This window comes from Impatiens glandulifera, chromosome 2 (assembly GCF_907164915.1).
Source record: "Impatiens glandulifera chromosome 2, dImpGla2.1, whole genome shotgun sequence".
Classification (NCBI taxonomy): domain Eukaryota; kingdom Viridiplantae; phylum Streptophyta; class Magnoliopsida; order Ericales; family Balsaminaceae; genus Impatiens; species Impatiens glandulifera.
The window spans coordinates 14178440-14199272 of NC_061863.1; the positions used below are offsets into that span (position 1 = coordinate 14178440).

Genomic DNA, 20833 nt, shown 5'->3' on the forward strand with positions numbered 1-20833 from the left:
ATAATTTGATACATCTAATCCCTAGGGTTTCCATAAAATCTAAGATGGGATATTAGTATTATGATGGAATTTAAATTTATCTAATAAATTTCTTACCTTCAAAGAAAGATATATTAGTTATGGAATGAATGAAATACTTTTAAAAGTATAAATCAAATTGGGGAGTGGAAAATTAAAACTTTAGACTTTTTCTTAAAATTTTACAATTTGTGATAAAATTAATAAAAATGAATTAATAATTTTAAACGTAATTAACTTATTATTTACGTGTATATTATAAATAAATAAATAAATAAAATATTAATATCACTAATTTAACTATCGATAATAAATTTGGAGTGTTTATTACTCATTCTTTAAAATTTGGTAATCAAAACTCTTTATTCACTAAAATTCCATAATGAGTGATATAAATATTATATTTATTTTTGAGTAGCAATAGTAGAGGGAATTTGAGAGAGAATTATATGTCACTACATCACTAGTTGAAAAATGATAAAAAAAATATTGTTATTTTTTTTGACTAATCAAATTGCGCCACATCGTTCTTTCTCAAATTTTCTCTCCCAATCATTTCTCTTTATTTTTTAATAATACATAAATAATGATTTAACATCGTTTGAAACAAAATATTGTTGATATAATTAAAAAAAAAAGACCTCTGAATTAAATATAAACATTTAAAACATTACACATAATGATATTTATTAATGAAATATGACTATTAAGTTTAAATGATAAAATAAAGATGATCTTGCCAAATGGATGGTTTCGATTTCCGACAATGGGCATCTTCTTTATTTAAACGCAAAGAATTCATACACTTTTCTCATCTCTCTTTGTCCACCTTTTATTCTCTGTTATTTTCTTGCTGCACTATTAATGGCGGTATTCGTTAAAGAATCGGTTTCTTCACGCGTCTCCCCCTATTATTCTAATCTCATTTCTCGAATGCCGTAAAGTTTTTCAACTTTTTCTCTTCCTGAATCTTCAAGAAACACCTTCTTCTTTCTCCATTTTCCCACTTTCATTCCTTTCATGGTTTGATCTTGTATGCACAAACTTAGAAAAAATCACTAAAACTAAGCTCCGATCAACTTCACTATCACTCACCTGAAGAAATTTGAAGACTTTATCAAATGGGTCAGACTGATCGGAAGGAGGACTCCATTAATGGCCAAGATGAAGTGAACAGACATAGGAACAGAGCATGGACAGATTCAAGCTTCGACTTTTCTAATGATGCAGCAAGGGTGTTGAAAGAGTTCGAAATGGGTATTTCCTCAGCTTCTCCGCCGTCGAGCAGTGGTGGGTTGTCTAAAATCGCGGAGAGTCCATCCTACGGTCAGCTTACTCCGAGGGAAGTTAGGGTTTCGTTTAATGAGACGATGGTAGATGAGACAATACGTCGCCGGTCTAATGCGAGTGGACAAGTGAATGAAGATGTGGTTATCTGCAGTGGGAACTCGTCGTTTCAACGGAAGTCGGGTATTTTGAAGACGAAAAACAAGTCGAGATTGCTTGATCCGCCGTCAGAACAGGATATGAGATCGCAGAAAACGATGAAATCGGGAATGTTGAGTAGAGGAAGTGAGATTGATGAAGATGATCCATTCTTGGATGATGATTTACCAGATGAGTATAAGAGGATGAGATTCAGTGTGCTGACTGTTCTTGAGTTGGTGAGTTTAATCTTAATCATAGCAGCTTTAACTTGCACTTTAGCTATTAAAACAATTAGAAAAAGAAGACTGTTTGAACTTCCTCTATGGAAATGGGAGGCTATGGTTTTGGTTTTGATAAGTGGTAGACTGGTTTCTGGATGGGGAATTCGATTAGCTGTCTTCTTCATTGAGCGAAACTTTATATGGAGAAAACGAGTTTTGTATTTCGTTTACGGAATTAGAAATGCTGTTCAGAACTGTATCTGGTTAGGGTTAGTTTTGATTGCTTGGCAATGCATTTTCGACAAAAGACTTGAGAGAATGACAGATGGGAAATCTCTCCATCATGTTACCAGAATTTTGATCTGTCTTTTGGTGGGCACTTTAATCTGGCTTCTAAAAGCTCTCCTTGTTAAGGTTCTAGCTTCAACTTTCCACGTCAACACCTTCTTCGATCGTATTCAGGAGTCTTTGTTCAACCAATATGTAATCGAGACCCTTTCCGGGCATCCATTGATAGAAATAGAGCAAGAACATGAAGAGGAAGAGAAGATCTTGTCCGAGGTTCAGAAACTTCAGGATGCTGGTGCTAGTATTCCTGCTGAGTTAAAGGCAAATATTTTTAGGAAAAGTGGGAGAGTGATTGGGAGTGGAAGGCATCAAAAGAGTCCTAGGTTTTCAAATGACATGTCGAAGAAGAATGAAGATGGTATTACAATAGACCATCTTCATAGGCTGAATCAGAAGAATGTATCGGCTTGGAATATGAAGAGGCTGATGAATATTGTTCGGAATGGTGTTGTGTCTACTCTTGATGAACAAATACAAGATTCGTCGGGTCTGGATGAATCTGCAGTGCAGATAACGAGTGAATGTCAAGCGAAAGCTGCTGCAAGGAAAATCTTTTACAATGTCGCTAAACCTAGTTCCAAGTAAGTATTATCTTTTGCAGCTGTTTATTCGTGGATTCCATCTTATGAAGTATTTAGGATTAACATTTGCAATTTAAATTGTTAAAGGCATAATATTCCTAGACAACATTAGGAACAAGATAAATATCACCTGTATATTAAAGAAACAAAATATTTTGTTGTTCCTCTTTTCTACACATTCATTTTCAAATAATGTCAACAAAGTTAGAGTGGAAAACAACTTTTGAGTGCATCTTCTCGTTAGTGCTTATTTGATGAAAAAGTAAATTATTTGTTGTTTCTCTTTTGTACACTTCGCCAACAAAATTTGAATGAAAAACAACTTTTGAGTGCATGGTCGAGTTTGGGCTTATTTGATGTTGGTTATTTGGTGATTTATTTGAAAAAAATTGTTTGATGAAAAAGTAAATTATTTGGGTCTATAATTTGTTAAATTATTATAATTACATTTTATATTTAAAATTTAATTATTATAAAAATAAAGTAAAAGTATTTTAGTTACCAAAATGTATTATTTTAATTCAATTTATGATTTGAGTATTTTAGACATGTGTTTGAACACAAGGGAATCTCTCCATATGTTTAAACATGTTTCTGATGTGTGTATCAAGATAGGTTTGGATCATTTAATATTTGAGCTGCCTTTATGATTTGGTCATCCTATTATCTAGTTTGTTGGTTTTTGACTTATACTGAGCTTTAGACATGTGCTTGATTATCAGACACATTTATTTGGAGGATCTTATGCGTTTCTTGGGGAAAGAAGAGGCCATGAAGACCTTGCGGCTCATCGAAGGATCGAATGAAAACAAGGGAATTGGCAAACGAGCTCTTAAGAATTGGGTGGTAATGTATTTTCCTTTTCTTTTGTTTCTAGATGTTGCTTTTGAGTGCCTTCCATTTCTATTCTCATATTTGAAGAAAATCTAATACAATAAAAGAAAAATCAATCATACTCAACAAGTCTAGTACACCGAGCATAATGAAGCTGATTTAGAAACACTTTTACGATTGCACAAATCCATTGCAAAATTCGTCTCAAATATGCAATGGATTAAGCAAAAGTTTCAGGTTGCAGCAAACTTCCATTGCAAATTGCCTTGAATCTTGCAACTCATATTTTGCAAAATTCTGTCACAATTTGCAAGTTTAGTTTTATTTGTTGTGGGGTTATTTGAAAATAATCTTGTTAGATGGAAGAGTGGATTATTTGGATCAAATTATCGAAATATCCTTACAATTTGATAAGTGTATTTTAATTTCTACATCAAGCAAGCCTTCAACATCTGTGAATATTTTATGTGCAAATATGATTTTTTCAGTAGAAATAGATTAGAATAACAGATGTAAAACATAACTGAAACTTCTTTTTGGTAGGTTAATGTGTTCAGAGAGCGTAGGGCACTTGCATTGTCCCTTAACGATACAAAAACAGCTGTTAACAAACTCCATCAGATGCTCAACATAGTAGTAGGACTCATTGTCCTGGTTATATGGCTTCTCATTCTCAGACTTGCTACGACACGTTTCTTCATCTTTTTAAGTTCCCAGTTACTTTTAGTTGCCTTTATGTTTGGAAACACCTGCAAAATGACTTTCGAAGCCATTATATTCTTGTTCGTTATGCACCCATTTGATGTCGGTGATCGTTGTGAGGTTGATGATGTACAGGTAAATAATATCTTGTCAATTTTATCTACTCAATTATAGCTCGAGTGGTAAATTCATTTATTTTGTTTCATTTCAGATGGTAGTCGAAGAAATGAATATATTAACTACGGTTTTCTTGAGGTATGATAACCAAAAGATCATATACCCGAATAGTGTTTTGGCGACAAAACCTATCAGCAACTTTTATCGTAGTCCTGACATGGGGGACGCAATTGATTTCTGCATCCATGTCTCAACTCCTTTCGAGAAGATAACGCAAATGAAAGAGAAAATCACGAGGTAACAACAAATGCTTTACTTGTTTCTAACTCGAGTAAATGTTTTTTTTTACTTCAAACTGTGTTTATTCACTGATTTTCAAAAATAATAATTAGTTTAGTTTCCAAATATAATCTCATTGAGATGAATGTATCTAATGTTTTAAAATGGGGAGATTTGCGAAAATGTGCTAATTTAAACAATGTTTGTTTCAAAGGTACATTGATAACAAGAGCGAGCATTGGTACCCGGCTCCTATGATAGTATTGAGGGATGTCGAAGACATGAACAAGTTGAAAGTATCGGTTTGGCTTTCACATCGAATGAACTTTCAAGATATGGGCGAGAGATGGGCTAGAAGAGCGCTTTTAGTGGAGGAGATGATCAAAGTGTTTCGTGAGCTTGATATTGACTATCGCATGATCCCGTTCGACGTTAATGTTCGAAATTTGCCATCGTCCAATAGACTTCCATCGAATTGGATGACCTTTTCCTCTTAAATTTGTCTTCTCATAAATTCTATGTATATTAGAAGCACACATTTAGGTAAAATGATTCTCAAATCCAAATTAGTAGTAGTAATGTATTTATTTAGATTATATTATACTAAACCTTTTTGGATGCTTAACATTCCCAAAGCTAGCAGATTGATTTGGAAACAAGTTTTTTCAATTATTTGAATTGAATGATGAAATTTTTTTAAAGAATTATTTAAAATATTTTCAAATTAAAAAATAATAATCTATATATATCTAATAATGCTTAAGAAATAAACTGTAGGGTGATATTCACGCTTTCACCACATATTACATAGGTTTATTATATTTTATAACTGTTTCTCTCTCTTGTCATAATTACCTATTCATAATTACTAATTTATCTCTCATACCATAATTATTAATTTATCTTTTTTAATTATTTTTTATTTTATTTTACTAATTTTTCTTTCCTAATTATACATATTATTTTTCTTCATTAATTTTATATAAACTTATATTTAATATTATATATATATATATTTATAATATACATAATAATACTATATATAATATATAATAACGTTTAAATAATTTATTAAACTTAAAATAAAATTACAAATTTTACTTTTATATTCATTTCTCTCTCATATTCGTAATATACCTTCCTAATTAATTTCCGTTTTGTAACACTAATAATTAATTTATTTTTTATTTTTTTTCCCTTATTTATACCTTCATATTATCCTTCTATGCATATTTATTATTTATATACTTAATAAATTAATTTTCTTTTATTCATTATATATTTTATCTATTATTAATTAACAAGGATTAAATATTTATACATACATAAAATTTTAAATTCAATTTAAAAAATACAAATAGTAATGGTTAGAGTGTTCACATATTTATTATTTATATAATTAATTAATTAATTTTATTTTATTAATTATATATTTTATCTATTATTAATTAACAAGGATTAAATATTTATACATACATAAAATTTTAAATTAAATTCAAAAAATACAAGTGGTCTAATGGTTAAAGTATTCACATTTCATATTAGAGACCAGAGTTCGAGTCTCAATTTACACGAATTTATAAATGATTGTGCATGTGGGAATGAGTGGGTGAATTTGTGGTCGATGTGGATGGCATGTGTGAGTCCCTACGTAAATGCGTATGTGAATTTGTCATCAATGGGGAAGGCCAAAAATAAGGGTAAGATGGCATGTGTGAGTCCCTACGTAAATGCGTATGTGAATTTGTGATTGATGAGGAAGACTAAAAGTAAGGGTAAGATGGCATGTTTGAGTCCCTACATAAACGAAGATAATATATATAACAATGTTTAAAACAAAAAAATTTAGGGTGATATTTACCAAAATTTTACACATTTTATATGAATTTCTCATCAAATTCTCGCAGTACAATTATCTCTCTTTTCTCCTTAGGAGGTGGGTGTCGACAACGGAAGAAAGACCAGAGAAAAATATTCGATCTTGATTTGAAGAAAAAACGGGAAACAAATGAATACGAGGATTCGAAATTAAAAGGGGTGAATTTGTGGTCGATGTGGATGGCATGTGTGAGTTCCTACGTAAATGCGTATGTGAATTTGTGATTAATGGAGAAGGCCAAAAGTAAGGGTAAGATGGCATGTGTGAGTCTCTACGTAAATGCGTATGTGAATTTGTGATTGATGGGGAAGACCAAAAGTAAGGGTAAGATGACATGTTAGAGTCCCTACGTAAAAGAAGATAATATATATAATAATGTTTAAAACAAAAAATTTATGGTGATATTTACCAAAAATTTACACATTTTATATGAATTTCTCATCAAATTTTCGCAGTACAATTATCTCTCTTTTCTCCTTAGGAGGTGGGTGTCGACAACGGAATAAAGACTAGAGAAAAATATTCGATCTTGATTTGAAGAAAAAACGGGAAGCGAATGAATACGAGGATTCGAAATTAAAAGGAAATCGAGAATTTCTCTACCTCCGTGGATTCTGAATTTTTTTTAAAAAAAAAATTAAAATTAATTAATTTTTTATTTTTACACATTTTATATGATTTTCTAATAAAATTCTCACGGTTTATCAAATTTTCGCGTTAGATTTGTCTTTCCTTTCTCCTTAGGTTTAGGTCTTTCTTAAATTGACACTCATTTCTCTTTAGGTATATGTAGCATGAGAAGAGGAGGAGGGCGACGCCGACGTGATGGAGAAGAGCAACGATGATGCAACGGAGGAGGGCGACGATGACGCAAGAGAAACATAGAAGAAAATATTCGATCTTGATTTGAAAAAAATGAGAAGCGAATGAAGACGAAGATTCGAAATCAAAAGGAAGACGAGTATTCTCTGTCTCCGTAGATTTAGAAAAAAAATTATTATTTTTTTTTTTACACATTTTAAATGAATTTCTCATCAAATTCGTCTCTCATTTCTTCTTAGGTCTAGGTATTTCTTAAATTGACTCTCATTCTCCTTAGGTATAAGTAGCACGAGAAGTGGAGGTAGGCAACGACGACGCGACGCAGAAGGGCGACGACGACGTAAGAGAGACCTAGAAGAAAAAAATCGATCTTGATTTGAAAAAAAATAGGAAACAAAAGAAGACGATGATTTGAAATTAAGAGGATCCAATAATTATCTTTCTCCAAAGATTTAGTTTTTTTTATTATTAATTTTTTTTATTATTAATTTTTTTTATAACAAAACCTAATAAGATATTTTATAGGAAAACTATAAATAAAATTATATTTTAATGAATAATATTAATATTTTAATTATTTATATCTATATAATACAAAAATATAATAAATATATTATATATATATAAATAATACAAAATATATTTAACTCTATATTATGATATGTTTTAAATAATTGATAAATATTTATTAATTTAATTTATAATATAATTATAAATATATATAAATGTTTATACAAAATATTATAAAATTGAATTATTTTTTTTTTAATAAAAATAATAATTAATGATATTGTTTAACCAAAATAAAATTATATATATATATATATTTTTTGAAACAAGAGTTTTATGGGGTTGACATAAAAAAGATGGTTCAATATTATTTTTTAATAGACATTTCACATATATTTATTTAATATTTTGACTTTTAATGTATATAATGAAGCTGAAATAATTATGTATAAAAGAGAAAAAAAAATATAAACATATTTTCCTCAAATATTATTTTCGCCAATTTAAGATAGTGTGATATTTCATGTTAAATTTTTTTTAATTAAATTAATAAAACAAAAAACTAAATTTTTGAATAAATGACCATATTTGTATTATTTTATTTTAGTTATATTTTAAAAAAAAATCTATAAAGAAAAATTATAACAAAATTTGAGATTAGATAACTTTACAAAATATTAATAAAAATGGAAATGTGAAAAAATATATACACAATATGAAAACCGTTAATATAGTATATAGTGTGATTAAATTATTTTAATATAGAAATTTTGATTTTTTTTATAAATTTGTCCGTTTGAATCGCACGGAAATCATGTTAGTTTTAATAAAAATGTTAATGATTAGATAAATAAATCACATAGTTATCTAGGTATAAAAGTGAGAAATGCAATAATATTTAGAGTTATTAATTTGTGTTCAAATTTTAGAAATAATTAATATAAATGATTACTAAGGCCCTGTTTGAAATTTAGTACTAAAGGAGCTGAAAAGAGGAAAACATCACTAGGTTTATTTATGATCACATTTTAAGTTTAATTTTTACAATTTTAGATGTATTGGGCTTGGAAGAGTTCAAATTGAAATTTATTACATAATTTTTATATCGAATAAATAAAATATTAAATTATTTAAATCATGATTTCATTTGTTTTTTCAAATAATCCATTCCTATGTTTTCGTTTCCGGTCTGGTTTCCGATTAAACCATCATGACGTCGCTGTTGAGATTCTACACAAAATCGGTCGGTTAGTGAGTTCTTACGACATTTTCAAAGAGAAAGAAACCATATAGAATCGGTTGGACTAGGGATCGCAACGGTCAGTGAAGTACCCATCTTTGAACCCAATTTTCATTTCATTTCATTACACGACCCTGAACTCGACGGGTAGCATCCCCGATTCGTTGGGTACCCAATCCCCGACGGGTAGTGAAGTACCCATCTCCGAACCCAATTTTCATTTCACTACCCGACCCCGAACCCAACGGGTATCTCTACTTCTATCATCATTCCTGATTCGTCGGGTACCCGATTTCTGATGGGTAACTCATTACCCGATTAAATTTTTTTTTAATAAAGATTGAAGAAAAAAACACAACTTTAATAAATAATTTTAAAATTAGTAATATCGAAATGTTAAATATACAAATAAAAATATTACTTACCTACATACAGTAGAAACTCGATAAATTAATACTCGATTGTTTAATAAACTCTCTAAGATAATATTTTTGGCCGGTCTCGACTCGGGAATAGGGTGCTAAATTAATAATTCGCTAAAACTATAAGATAATACATTTTTGATAATTTCTTTAGACCCCATATAAAATATAAATTAATAATTTCTTATATATAACATATTACATGAATGATTTATGAAGGTTTCTTGAAAAATGACTCAATTGTCTTTTGTTTTTTTGTTAAAATCAATTTTCCCTTGAATGTCGTCTCTAACTTTTCTTAGCATGGTAAGAAATTCTGGTATTGTTTTCTCATAGTACAACAAGAAATTGTTCAATGTGATTGCCGTTTTAATAGCTTCGTTTCGCAAATGAGGCTCCATTGTAGAACTTTTATCACCTTCTTCATCGATATCATCTTTATTAATTCCAATAACGTTTTTAATAATTTCTTCATTAGTCAACAATTGTGCAACTACATTTTCTTCTGGGTAAGTTAGAATATCTTCGACATCCATTGCATTGCGATAACCCAACTCTTTGATCAAATTCTGGAGTTCTTGAGTGCTTTCACCACCTTCATCTGAGTTCTCAAAAGTCACGTTATCTGTTGATCGAAGTTTACAATGATGAAAGCAGTTCGCAATTGTATTTGTACGAACATCCATAGTCCATACTGAAATTGCAAGATTCATTGCATCTAACACATTTATTTTTGCTGGATTTGGAACCCCTAATTCATAACCCTCCAAAAGACTTCTATAAAATCGATGACGATAATGCATCTTAAAAGCTCGTATGATCCCCGCGTCACAAGGTTGAATTTTTGAAGTTGTGTTTGGTGGCAAAAAAAATAATTCAACATTTCGTAATCCTTCAATAATTTTTGGATGAGCAGGGCAATTATCCACAATCAAGAGAATTTTTCTTCCAACCATTTTTTTATCAAGTGGGCGACATATTCTTCAAATAACACACCAGTCATCAAAGCTCGTTTGTTAGCACAGTACTCACAGTTCAGACTGTTCAAGTTTACATTCTTCAAGCACCTTGGTTTAACATATTTCCTAATAATCCATAAAGGAAGTTTTTCCGAACCGTCCTCATTACAGCAAATAACAACAGTTAGTCTTTCTTGTCTTATTTTTCCCTTCAAGTTGCATTGTTGCAAAGGAATGATCCGGTTGAAGTCTAAAAAACAACCTATTTAAGATCAAAATATGTAAATAATTACATCACTAAAGTACAAAATATAAAATAAAATACAGGCTGATTTCGTTAATAAAAAAACAAACATGTTTCATCCATATTAAAGATGTCTTTCATTTCAAACTGATCAACTTTGTCTCTTATGGATTTTAATTTGTCCTCCCTGCCATCCATTTCAACAGATCCACTCTCTCCGAAACGCCGAAAATTTTTAATTCCATATCTTGTTTTGAACTTTCTAAGCCAACCAATAGAAAAAGTAAAGTCTGGAGCATCCACTGGATACATATCTTTTATGAACTTTATCGAGAAGCTTTTTCGCCTTCTCGATAATTAGTTCACCTGTCATATTCACATGTTCTTGATATTGAAGAATTCATTCATAAAGAGATTTTTCTAGGTCAAGAAATTTTGCCGGTTTGTGTCGCTTAACATCGCCTCTTTCGGGAGCAAGTGAGAGATACTCTAAAGACCGTTTAACTGTATTCGATATTGTCACCTGACTCACCTGCAATCCATAGTTACTATGAACCCATTCTTGCAATTGCTTTTGAGTGAGATTTGAATTTTCCTTGTTGTGCTTGCATAATGCTCTTCGAATCTCGTATGTCATTGTTGTTTTTTTCACACCTTTAAGATGGAAAGTCATGTTGTGTGTATGATTTGTTTGTATTAACCTATAGTATTTTGATCTTGTTTATATAGAAAATATTTTTAATGTCCCATAAAGTGATACATTGAACACAAGAAGCATAATAAGGTGGGAGATTGAAAGTTTCTTTCAAATTGTGTCATTCATTTGATATACAGTACATGCATTGTATACAATAATTAATTGGAAGCTTAAAAATGTTTGTAAACTAAGTATTTTACTATAAATTAATAAAATATTAATTAATATATAAATTAATAATTATTAATTTATCGATTAATTAATAACTCTTTTAATTAATAAATTTTGGTCACCCCAAGTGTATTATTTTATAGAGTTTTTACTGTACTTATTTTTGTAGATCTTGAAGATGATAAACTAGAGTTAAGAAAAAATATAATGAAAATTGAAAAAAAAAATAGATATTGAATATGGAAATTGATAAGAGAAATATTTTGTTATAAAATAAAAGTTGAAGTTAGAAGAGTTAGGTAGAGAATATTTTTTGGGGAATATAAAATATTTAAAATTAGAGTGTAGTGTATTTACGACGATATTTGAAGTGAAATGTGGATAAGACAGAAGGGACGGTCCCATTCCATATTGATATATTTATAATGATAAAGTATTTGAAAAATCACACATTAAATTTTAATAATAAAAAAATAATTAATATTACTATAATCCGGTATTGGATTTGAGTTTCGCACACTCTCCATCTCCGATCTCGTACCCAACCTAGTACCTTCTCCCATTCCCTGTGTTCGATCCTAAATCCGATTTAAAATACCTGAACTCGAGAATTGAGTACCTACGGGTATTGGGCATACCGTTGTCATCCCTAGCTTGGACTGCAATGCTATCAGGGTATGATCAATGGGGGCTCGTTAAGGAAGGCGAAAAATATTTTGATGTTAAGTTTAATTCTTATAAGATTGAACCTAGGTTGGATCATTATCCGTGCATGATCAATCTTTTAGGTCGAGTCGATCGCTTGATCGATGAAATGCCAATGGAACCAACTTCGGGCGTTTGGGCTTCTCTTCTTAACGTGTGTCGTGTCCATGGTAATATGGAGCTCGGGGAAGACGTAGGGATGCATCTTCTTTTGATAGACCCTTTGGATTCTCGTAACTATCTAATGCTATCGAATATCTACTCCGATTTTGTCTGATGGAAGGAGGCGGCGAATGTGAGGAGTTTGGTGAAAGGAATTGAATGTGAAGATGAGATTCATCGGTTCATTGAACTTATCGGTAAAGTTTGAGAAATTGGGTATGTTTCGAAGACGAAATTGGTTTTGCACGTGGAAGAGAATGTGAAGCGCGATATGATTGAGAAGCATAGTGAGAAATTGGCGGTTGTGTTCGGGTTGTTGGCGGGTAGGCCTATGATTATTACTAAGAATATTAGAATCTATGGGATTGTCATGGGTTTGCGAAACTTGTGTCGGTTGTTGAGAAGCTTACTATTATTATTTGGGATCCGAAGAGATTCCACCATTTTAGCGATGGGTCGTGCTCTAGTGGAGATTTTTGGTGATTAATATTAGACATAAAAACACTTTGTTGATAATTGTGTTAAAACATGTATAGTTAATCTTGGTGTGCCTCTTATCTCGGGCACTTGTTATTGTCTCCTTCACGTTGTCGGCCTATCATCGGCCTATCGTGGTGAAAGTCAAAGAATGGGATCTTAGGATCGAGATTACTAAGAGCATAAAATTTGTGGGTATTCAAGATTTATGGTGCCATCACTTTATGCTTTGGGTGCAATCTATTTTTTGGAAGAAATAATGCTTCTTAACATAGTGAAGATATTGCATGGTTACCCAAGAAAATTGTTAAGATGAGGAGGATTATTGAAAAATTGCTTGAGTTTAAAATTGACAATGGGAAATGAACTTAGTTTTGGTATCACTTTCGTTTTAAAAACTATCATTTTGAAGATAGAGTTCCATACCTTGAGATTGCAATACAAAGTGCAAGGAGAAAGAGAATGAGGTCCTTTGGAGCATAAGAGAATGGAGAATAATACTTGAAAAATGATGGTTTTGCTTTTTAAAATAATGAAAATAATTGATGCATTTATAAAGATGAGAAAGAATGCTACTTGAGTATAAAGGAATGAAGAATGATACTTTTGAGATAGATGACAAATACAAGCTAATAAATAAATTTATGTATGTTGATGTCAAATATCTTTTTTGCATTATTGATATTAAAACTATAGATCCTATCTTGTGTGATTGTCCATCCTTTTACTCAATTTGACAAAGGATGGGCAATTGGTGGATGATATTTCAAAGAAGTGGTATAAGATTAAGAAATATATTATTATTATTATTATTATTTCCATTGTTGTTATGAAATCTTGAAAGTATATATCAAATTGCATAAAAGAACAAGTATTGTAAAAATCTTTTATTATAATTTATTATCCCCAATCTCTCTCAGAGAGATGGTTCTATCTGGTTGAGACCAACAATTCCAGAAAGCACAGCCTTACCTCTCTCTTTTACTTTCACCTGGTATATCACCACCCTACAACAATAACAGCCAATTGTATCTTGATTTAGGATTTAGGATTTAGGGTTTAGGATTATATCATCATATCATAAAATGTAAGTCAAAGATTACCCGGAATTTTGAAGCCACATCTCAGTAATCAACGTCTCCCCTGGATATACATGTAGAAGAAATCGACCAGATATACTTCTCACCATGTTTGGATCTCCCTTGCACACACATTTTATGATACTTCTTACTGCAAAACCAAGACTGCACAATCCATGCAATATTGGCCTACTAAATCTGTCACACCACCGATTCAATATTATAAAGTGGTATTAATTACAATTCTTTCTCTGTTTGGTGCTGTGTACGTACACTTTGATTTGACAATTTTGCGTTTGTGTAACTCATCAAGAAAATCATAATAATAAACAAAATGGCGATTTATCAATAATTGTTCTTATCACACTCACCCTGCCACTTCTGCTATCGTAGGATCGGAGTGCAATGGATTATAGTCACCAGATAGCCTGTACAGCAATGCCTGCATGGCACCACAGCAAACCAAACATTCAATATTTTCCTTGAATCTAGCAAACATGTAATTTGTTCTAATCCAATCCAATCCAATCCATATATTGCTATTTTTCCTAGTTTAGGATAGTAATATAAAAGTTGAACTTTTTATATAGAATATTAAGAAAATGTACTATACCTGAGCTGGATGAGTGCACTCCTCATGAACTGCAAAAGGCTGAGTTTGGGGAATTTTAGGAGTTATGTTCTGGTTAGGTGGATTTTTGGAATAGGAATAGGGAGTAGATGATTTTGAAAAACCACCCGTTCCTCTCAGATAAACAGACATTCTGGATTAAAGTAAGCATTTTCATGTCAATAATTACTTGTATTCAGCTCTAGAGTGAACCGAATGAAACATAGTTAACCTGTTCATGCAGAGTGGTTCATTTGTCATTTTGTCATAGCTTACGATCTCTATCTCAACAATAGTTGCTTTACCTGTTACAGTAAATGGATTAAATCTGAGTACTTACATAGGGAATTAAATAAACACTTTTAACTGTAAAATAATATCGTATTTCATTTGTATGATTCCATTGATTATTAACAAACAAACCTTTGTCGTGCAGTCCAGATACACATGCTTTGCTTAGTATCTGCATTAACAAGACAGGAAAAATAATTATCATCGTGAGAATTATGAATATACCATGAGAAAGAAAGTAGGATGATCAAATTTTCTTAGAAGAGATGTTGCTAGAAGATTGGACTACAACCCTCTTTTCTAATGCACTTTTACCAATCATAAAATCTTTGCTTCCAAAAGACTGGGATTATGGAAATGAAACTTCCAAAGCTTGATGGTAGTGGATAATAGATGCATAGAAGAACAATAATAATGTATACTCTAAATTCTTTGTGCAAAGGCATATGGAAAGAAAAAATAAACTGAATCGAGAAGATTAAGGCCTTATTTGACTTATCACTTTTGAATTAAGTTTATTTGATAACTGTTATTTATGTCAAATTCAAATTAAACTAACATATTTAAGCTAAAACATTTGGCTTAATACAGTAAGATATAAGAGCATCTGAAAGGCAACTTAAACCCTTTGAAAATAAAGTACTTTAAATTTATTATATATTTTCATTTGGTTTATTGATTGTTTATTTTCCGACACTTAACTCATTCGGCCCATAAAACTCAGTATTCAACCTCCCAACACTTAGCTTTATGTTTTATCACACGCACATAACTAGTACACTGGTTCATTACTACTCTACAACAACACAAAGAAGGAGTGCATTTCTCCAAATGAAGGCCACCCTAGACCAATCCAGCTTGAAGTATATCTTATTGCCTATGAAAATCTTGAATTAGAAGATTTTCATTTCATTTGATGAACTTCGGATCATGATGTTCTTTTTTCATTTGTCACTTCTTTAGTTTCACGACTTGTAATAAAGGGCTATCCTAATGTCCCCGTTTTTTTTTTCCTTTATCCCTTTCGTTTTGTTATCACTGTAACATCTGAGAACTGTGAGCTTTATTTGATTGTATTCATTTATCTGGTTGATACGATCTTTGTGTTTACTATGGTTCATTATGCTAATAAAGAGAAAGAATAAATGTAACAACGAAAGCAAATGGACAAGTGTGAAGGCTCACAGTGCCAGCTGATGGAAGCGGCTTGTAAATTTCTATATATTGTTGTCCATGCAAAAGAAGACGAGGATCAAATCTGCATCAAATGAGAATGATAAGCACTAAAATCAGCATGCACAATTGGTTTAAAATTAGAACAGAAACGTAGGCATGTAAATTGTTCCATTTTTCATATACACAAACACTTACTGAAATCCTCGGATGCGAGTAAGTTCAGAAGTAAGATCTAGAGAAAATAAAGCTGCGAAAGTTGGAAGCACCTGCAATTTGGAAAAGTTGGCATGAGCTAATTGAATGGTGAAAAAATACAACTCTAGGGTTTAAACAGTTCAAGAAAGAGAATATAAAAATCTTTCCATAGTTGTATTGAATAATTAAAATGATAACATAAACCCTAATCTGTCAAATGTAAATCACAAATATCATTGACCTGAATATACTTCTGTCCGTTTTGATGATAAACATATTTAAGTTCATTCTCATCCAAAGCATCTTTAGCACAAGCTCCAACTCCAAGAGCATATAGAGCTGAATCTCTTCATTGAAAACAGAGAATTATTAAACATTGATCAAACAATAACAATTCTGATGTATATCATGAGCTCTACCTCTCAGTATATGTCACTGTCGTCTGCGCAAGGAAGGATTAAACAAACAGTATGAAATAAATGAATTAGAGGAACAAAATTGAACTCTGAATAGTTAAATACAGACGTAGATGCAATCTATGAGAAGAATTGAAAATTAGAAGCTCTAACCTCGGGAAATTTGTGAGAAATGATGAGGTTGGGGTCGAATTGTGACGGTGAATCCATGAGAGAAATCTAGAAACGGGATAAGTGATGAACAAATGGAAGGAAGTTTGAGTGTTAACACGATACCTGAAGATAGTTGGAATGGATCTTGGAGAATCGAGAAAGAGGCGTTATGAATTTTGGCTCTTCATAGAGGTTGAAAATGACGTCGAGAAATTGAAGTATGGCACATGATTGATATTATATATTATCTGTGGGGACGCCACCATTATTTCATTATTTCAGCTAATAGCCACGTTTAATTTTCTTCAAATAAATATTATTTAAAAGAAAAAAAACTACCTAACATAATAATAATTTTATGTCTAGAAATTTCTAGAAATTTCTTATATTTACATTCTTTGGAGGGGAGAGTAATCTCGGTATAAAAATAATGTTTAATTTTTAAAGTATTTGGATTGTCGGGTCGAAAGTTGTGATTAATTTGAATATATATGTGTGAGTAAATTTATATTTGAGTTGGATTGTGGGTTGATCTGTCCATAAACTTAAAACGGTTAAAAATAAGTACAGTCTTTTAACCAACTAGGCTAATAAACTTTATATTTTAAATTCAACACCAAATTTAATGAACGCGAGACGTTTTAATAATATAACTTTTTAACTAACATATATGTGTGAGTAATGGATATTTAGGTCGGATTGTGGGTTTATCCGCTCATAAACTTAAAACGGTTAAAAATAAAATAAAAAATGTTATAGGTATATTTTGAACTTACAAAGTAATATAACAAGTACAACCATTTAACCAACTAAGTTAATAAGATTTTATATTTTAAATTTAACACCAAATTTGATGAACGCGAAACGTTTTAACAATATAAGCCGGATTGCTAGTTCGAGAGTTGTGATTAATTTGAATAAATATGTGAGAGTAAATTAAAAATACTTTTACGTTTAACCGTAATTTTTTTTTCTCGAAGGCAGTTATATGAAAAGATTATCTAAAAATATATGAGGACAAATTATGATAATAATTTCCCAAAAATTATGAATAAAGTATAAAATATCACATCAAATAACCTACTTTCAACGCTCCAATCTCAAAACCATAATGTGATCCCGAGAGTCAGGTCATCTCTTTTGTTTGTCTGATTTGTGGTTGAGGAATCAATTTCTGTTTTACCTATATTTCAAACTATTTTTTCTAATATATTTATCTTTATATTTTTATTCTCAAAATACTTACATTTCTCTCTTTAAATTAATAATTAACCTACTAATTATATCTTTATTTTTAAACTCATTAATATTTTATTTTACAAGTATAAATATATATAATAAAATTAATAATACATAAATTAAATAAAATATATTATATAAATATTAAAATAATACATATATTTTTATTTTTACTTATTTTATAAATATAATATATATAATTTAAATTGAACATTATAAATTAAATAATTCAAATAAATCTTATACACTAAAATACAATATATTACATAAATCTTTAATATTATATATTAAAATATATTATATCATGTAAATATTAAAATAACACATATATTGCATAAACATTAAAATAATACATAAATTACATAAAAGATTAAAATATTATAAATATTTTAAAATTTATATAATTTATTTTATTTAAAGGTTTGTTTAATTAATAGTTTTTTATAAATATTTTAAGATTTATGTAATTTATTTTAAGGTTTATTTTATTTAAAATTTATGTTATGTATTTTATTTTAATTTAAAATATTTATTGAAATAATTTAATTTAGTACGTTTAGTTTTAATTATATATATTATATTTATAAAATTAAGTAAAAATAAAATATATGTGTTATTTTAATGTTTATGTAATATATTGTGTTATTTTAATATTTTTGTAATATATGTATTATTAATTTTAATTATATATATTTATATTTGTAAAATAAAATATGAGTTTCTAGAAAGAAAGTTAGATATTTTGGGAATTAGAATGAAAATATAAAATAGTTTAAAACATGGGTAAGGCTGATTCGTGGTTGAGCATAATTAAGGTTTATAATGACAAGTTTGATTGATGTCCTTTTGGGGACAAAAATTATAGTTAAACATATTTTGAGTTTAGACACAATTTTGTTTTTGTTTTTTTATGGGGATTGTATTATTTTAATTATTGATTTAAATAATTCTATGGATAATAGAATGTTGGATTAATATGGCTTAACTGTTGTAATATAGTATAAAAGTTTTACAATGACAAGTTTGATTGATGTCTAGTTTTTGGGGACAAAAATTATAGTTAAACATATTTTGAGTTTAGACACAATTTTTTTTACTGTATTATTTTAATTATTGATTTAAATAATTTCAATAAAAATATGGATAATAGAATGTTTGATTAATATGGCTTAACTGTTGTAATATAGTATACAAGTTTTACAATTTATAGTTCAGTCACTATTTATATCAAATACATACAAAATAAAAGTAATTATAAAATAATTTCTTTTATAACATTTTATTAAAAAATCCAGTTTCTACACACACTAAAAAAGAATAAATGAAGTTAATGAGAGAATAATGCCCATATCACTTGTTGTTCAATCAACTCCTAGTTATTAGTTGTATTAATATCCTAAACTGAAAAATTGTCTTAGATACATATACATACGGATAAAAATTTAATAAAAATATGTATTTAATGTTTAAAATTATTAATAAATCATAAATAATATATTAAAATTATCAATTAAATATTTGATTTATATTTTTAACATTAGTATTGTGACCTCAAATTGATTCATTTTGATTCATACTTTTTTTAATCATTTTCAATTGATACCGACATATTATTTCTCGACAAACTAAATCTCAATCACACTTGGTTAAAAAGTTGTATTTGTTTTCTTACGTTAAAAATTCAAAACATACCTATAACATTTTTTAATTTTATTTTTAACTATTTTAAGTTTATGGACAAATCAAATCATAATTCGACTTAAGTATTCATTTTCTCTCCCATTATATCCAAATTAACAATAACTTTCAACCCTACAATCCGAATACTTTGAAATTAAGTATATTATATATATATATATATAATATAATCAAATCATAATTCGACTTAAGTATTCATTTTCTCTCACATTATATCCAAATTATAAATAACTTTCAACCCTACAATCCGAATACTCCGAATACTTTGAAATTAAGTATATTATATATATATATATATATATATATATATATAATATAATCAAATCATAATTCGACTTAAGTATTCATTTTCTCTCCCATTATATCCAAATTAACAATAACTTTCAACCCTACAATTCGAATACTTTGAAATTAAGTATATTATATATATATATATATTAGTTGATAATAAATTTAAAATATAAAGTGTTATTAGTATAGTTAGTTAAAAAGTTATACTTATTTATTTTTGTTAGATTGCAAATTTAAAACATATATATAATATTTTTAATTTTATTTTTAACTGTTTTAAGTTTATGGATGAATCAACTCTCCATTTATTCTCACATATATATCCAAATTAACCATACATATCCAAATTAACCACCGGTTTTGACCCAGCAATCCTAACACTTTAAAATTAAACATTATTATATATATTTTGTAACCAACTATGTTAATACAAATATTAAAAAAAAACAAAATTGTTCACTATTATTATTCATTATGTTAATACAAATTTAATATATATATATATATATATATATATATATATATATATATATATATATATATATATATATATATATATATATATGGGCTTTTTTTTTTTTTATCAAAAAATCATATTATTAGATGATAAAGTAAATTATTTGAATTTTTAATTGATTAAATTACTATAATATCATTTTATATTTTAAATTTTTAAAAATAAGGTAAGAATATTTTTATATTTTACTTGATAAATTGAATAATTTGATAGTTTGAAAATATGATTGGATGGATGGTTGTATTTTTGGTAAAAAAAAAAAAAAATACCCACATCAAACAAGGTCTTAGAGTTAAAAAAAATATATCAACTTGTTATAAAAATTACTTACCATTTTCTCTTGGAATAATTT

General features: G+C 29.0%; 2 protein-coding genes and 1 pseudogene across 2 annotated transcripts; 1 reads left to right on the top strand and 2 right to left on the bottom strand.

Annotated features, from left to right (window-relative positions):
* Positions 1-869: 869 nt before the first annotated feature.
* LOC124926528 (mechanosensitive ion channel protein 6-like) lies at positions 870-5160 on the top strand. The gene is made up of 5 exons (XM_047466771.1): positions 870-2596; positions 3319-3442; positions 3974-4267; positions 4344-4546; positions 4743-5160. Exons 1-5 carry the CDS (start codon positions 1140-1142, stop codon positions 5023-5025), a joined length of 2361 nt encoding a protein of 786 aa, XP_047322727.1. The 5' UTR covers positions 870-1139; the 3' UTR covers positions 5026-5160.
* A 4473-nt stretch (positions 5161-9633) lies between these two features.
* On the bottom strand, positions 9634-11277 carry LOC124928205 (annotated as a pseudogene).
* Positions 11278-13650: 2373 nt separating this feature from the next.
* Positions 13651-16934, bottom strand: LOC124925958 (enoyl-CoA hydratase 2, peroxisomal). Its single transcript, XM_047466107.1, has 11 exons — positions 16737-16934; positions 16587-16609; positions 16409-16514; positions 16168-16238; positions 15982-16054; positions 14929-14968; positions 14738-14810; positions 14509-14659; positions 14267-14337; positions 13920-14093; positions 13651-13823 (listed from the first exon to the last, which is right to left on the bottom strand). The coding sequence occupies exons 1-11, from the start codon at positions 16791-16793 to the stop codon at positions 13733-13735; spliced, it is 930 nt and encodes a 309-aa protein (XP_047322063.1). The 5' UTR covers positions 16794-16934; the 3' UTR covers positions 13651-13732.
* Positions 16935-20833: the final 3899 nt, after the last annotated feature.

What these genes read in the sequence shown, in the direction of transcription:
- LOC124926528 (XM_047466771.1), top strand. Translation starts at nt 1,140, where the DNA reads ATGGGTCAGACTGATCGGAAGGAGGACTCCATTAATGGCCAAGATGAA. An exon ending in GTGAGGTTGATGATGTACAG is followed by an intron (nt 4,268 to 4,343) that starts GTAAATAATATC and finishes GTTTCATTTCAG; the next exon opens with ATGGTAGTCGAAGAAATGAA. An exon ending in ATGAAAGAGAAAATCACGAG is followed by an intron (nt 4,547 to 4,742) that starts GTAACAACAAAT and finishes TTTGTTTCAAAG; the next exon opens with GTACATTGATAACAAGAGCG.
- LOC124925958 (XM_047466107.1), bottom strand. Translation starts at nt 16,793, where the DNA reads ATGGATTCACCGTCACAATTCGACCCCAACCTCATCATTTCTCACAAA. An exon ending in ACGGACAGAAGTATATTCAG is followed by an intron (nt 16,239 to 16,408) that starts GTCAATGATATT and finishes TCCAAATTGCAG; the next exon opens with GTGCTTCCAACTTTCGCAGC. An exon ending in GAACCACTCTGCATGAACAG is followed by an intron (nt 14,660 to 14,737) that starts GTTAACTATGTT and finishes ACTTTAATCCAG; the next exon opens with AATGTCTGTTTATCTGAGAG.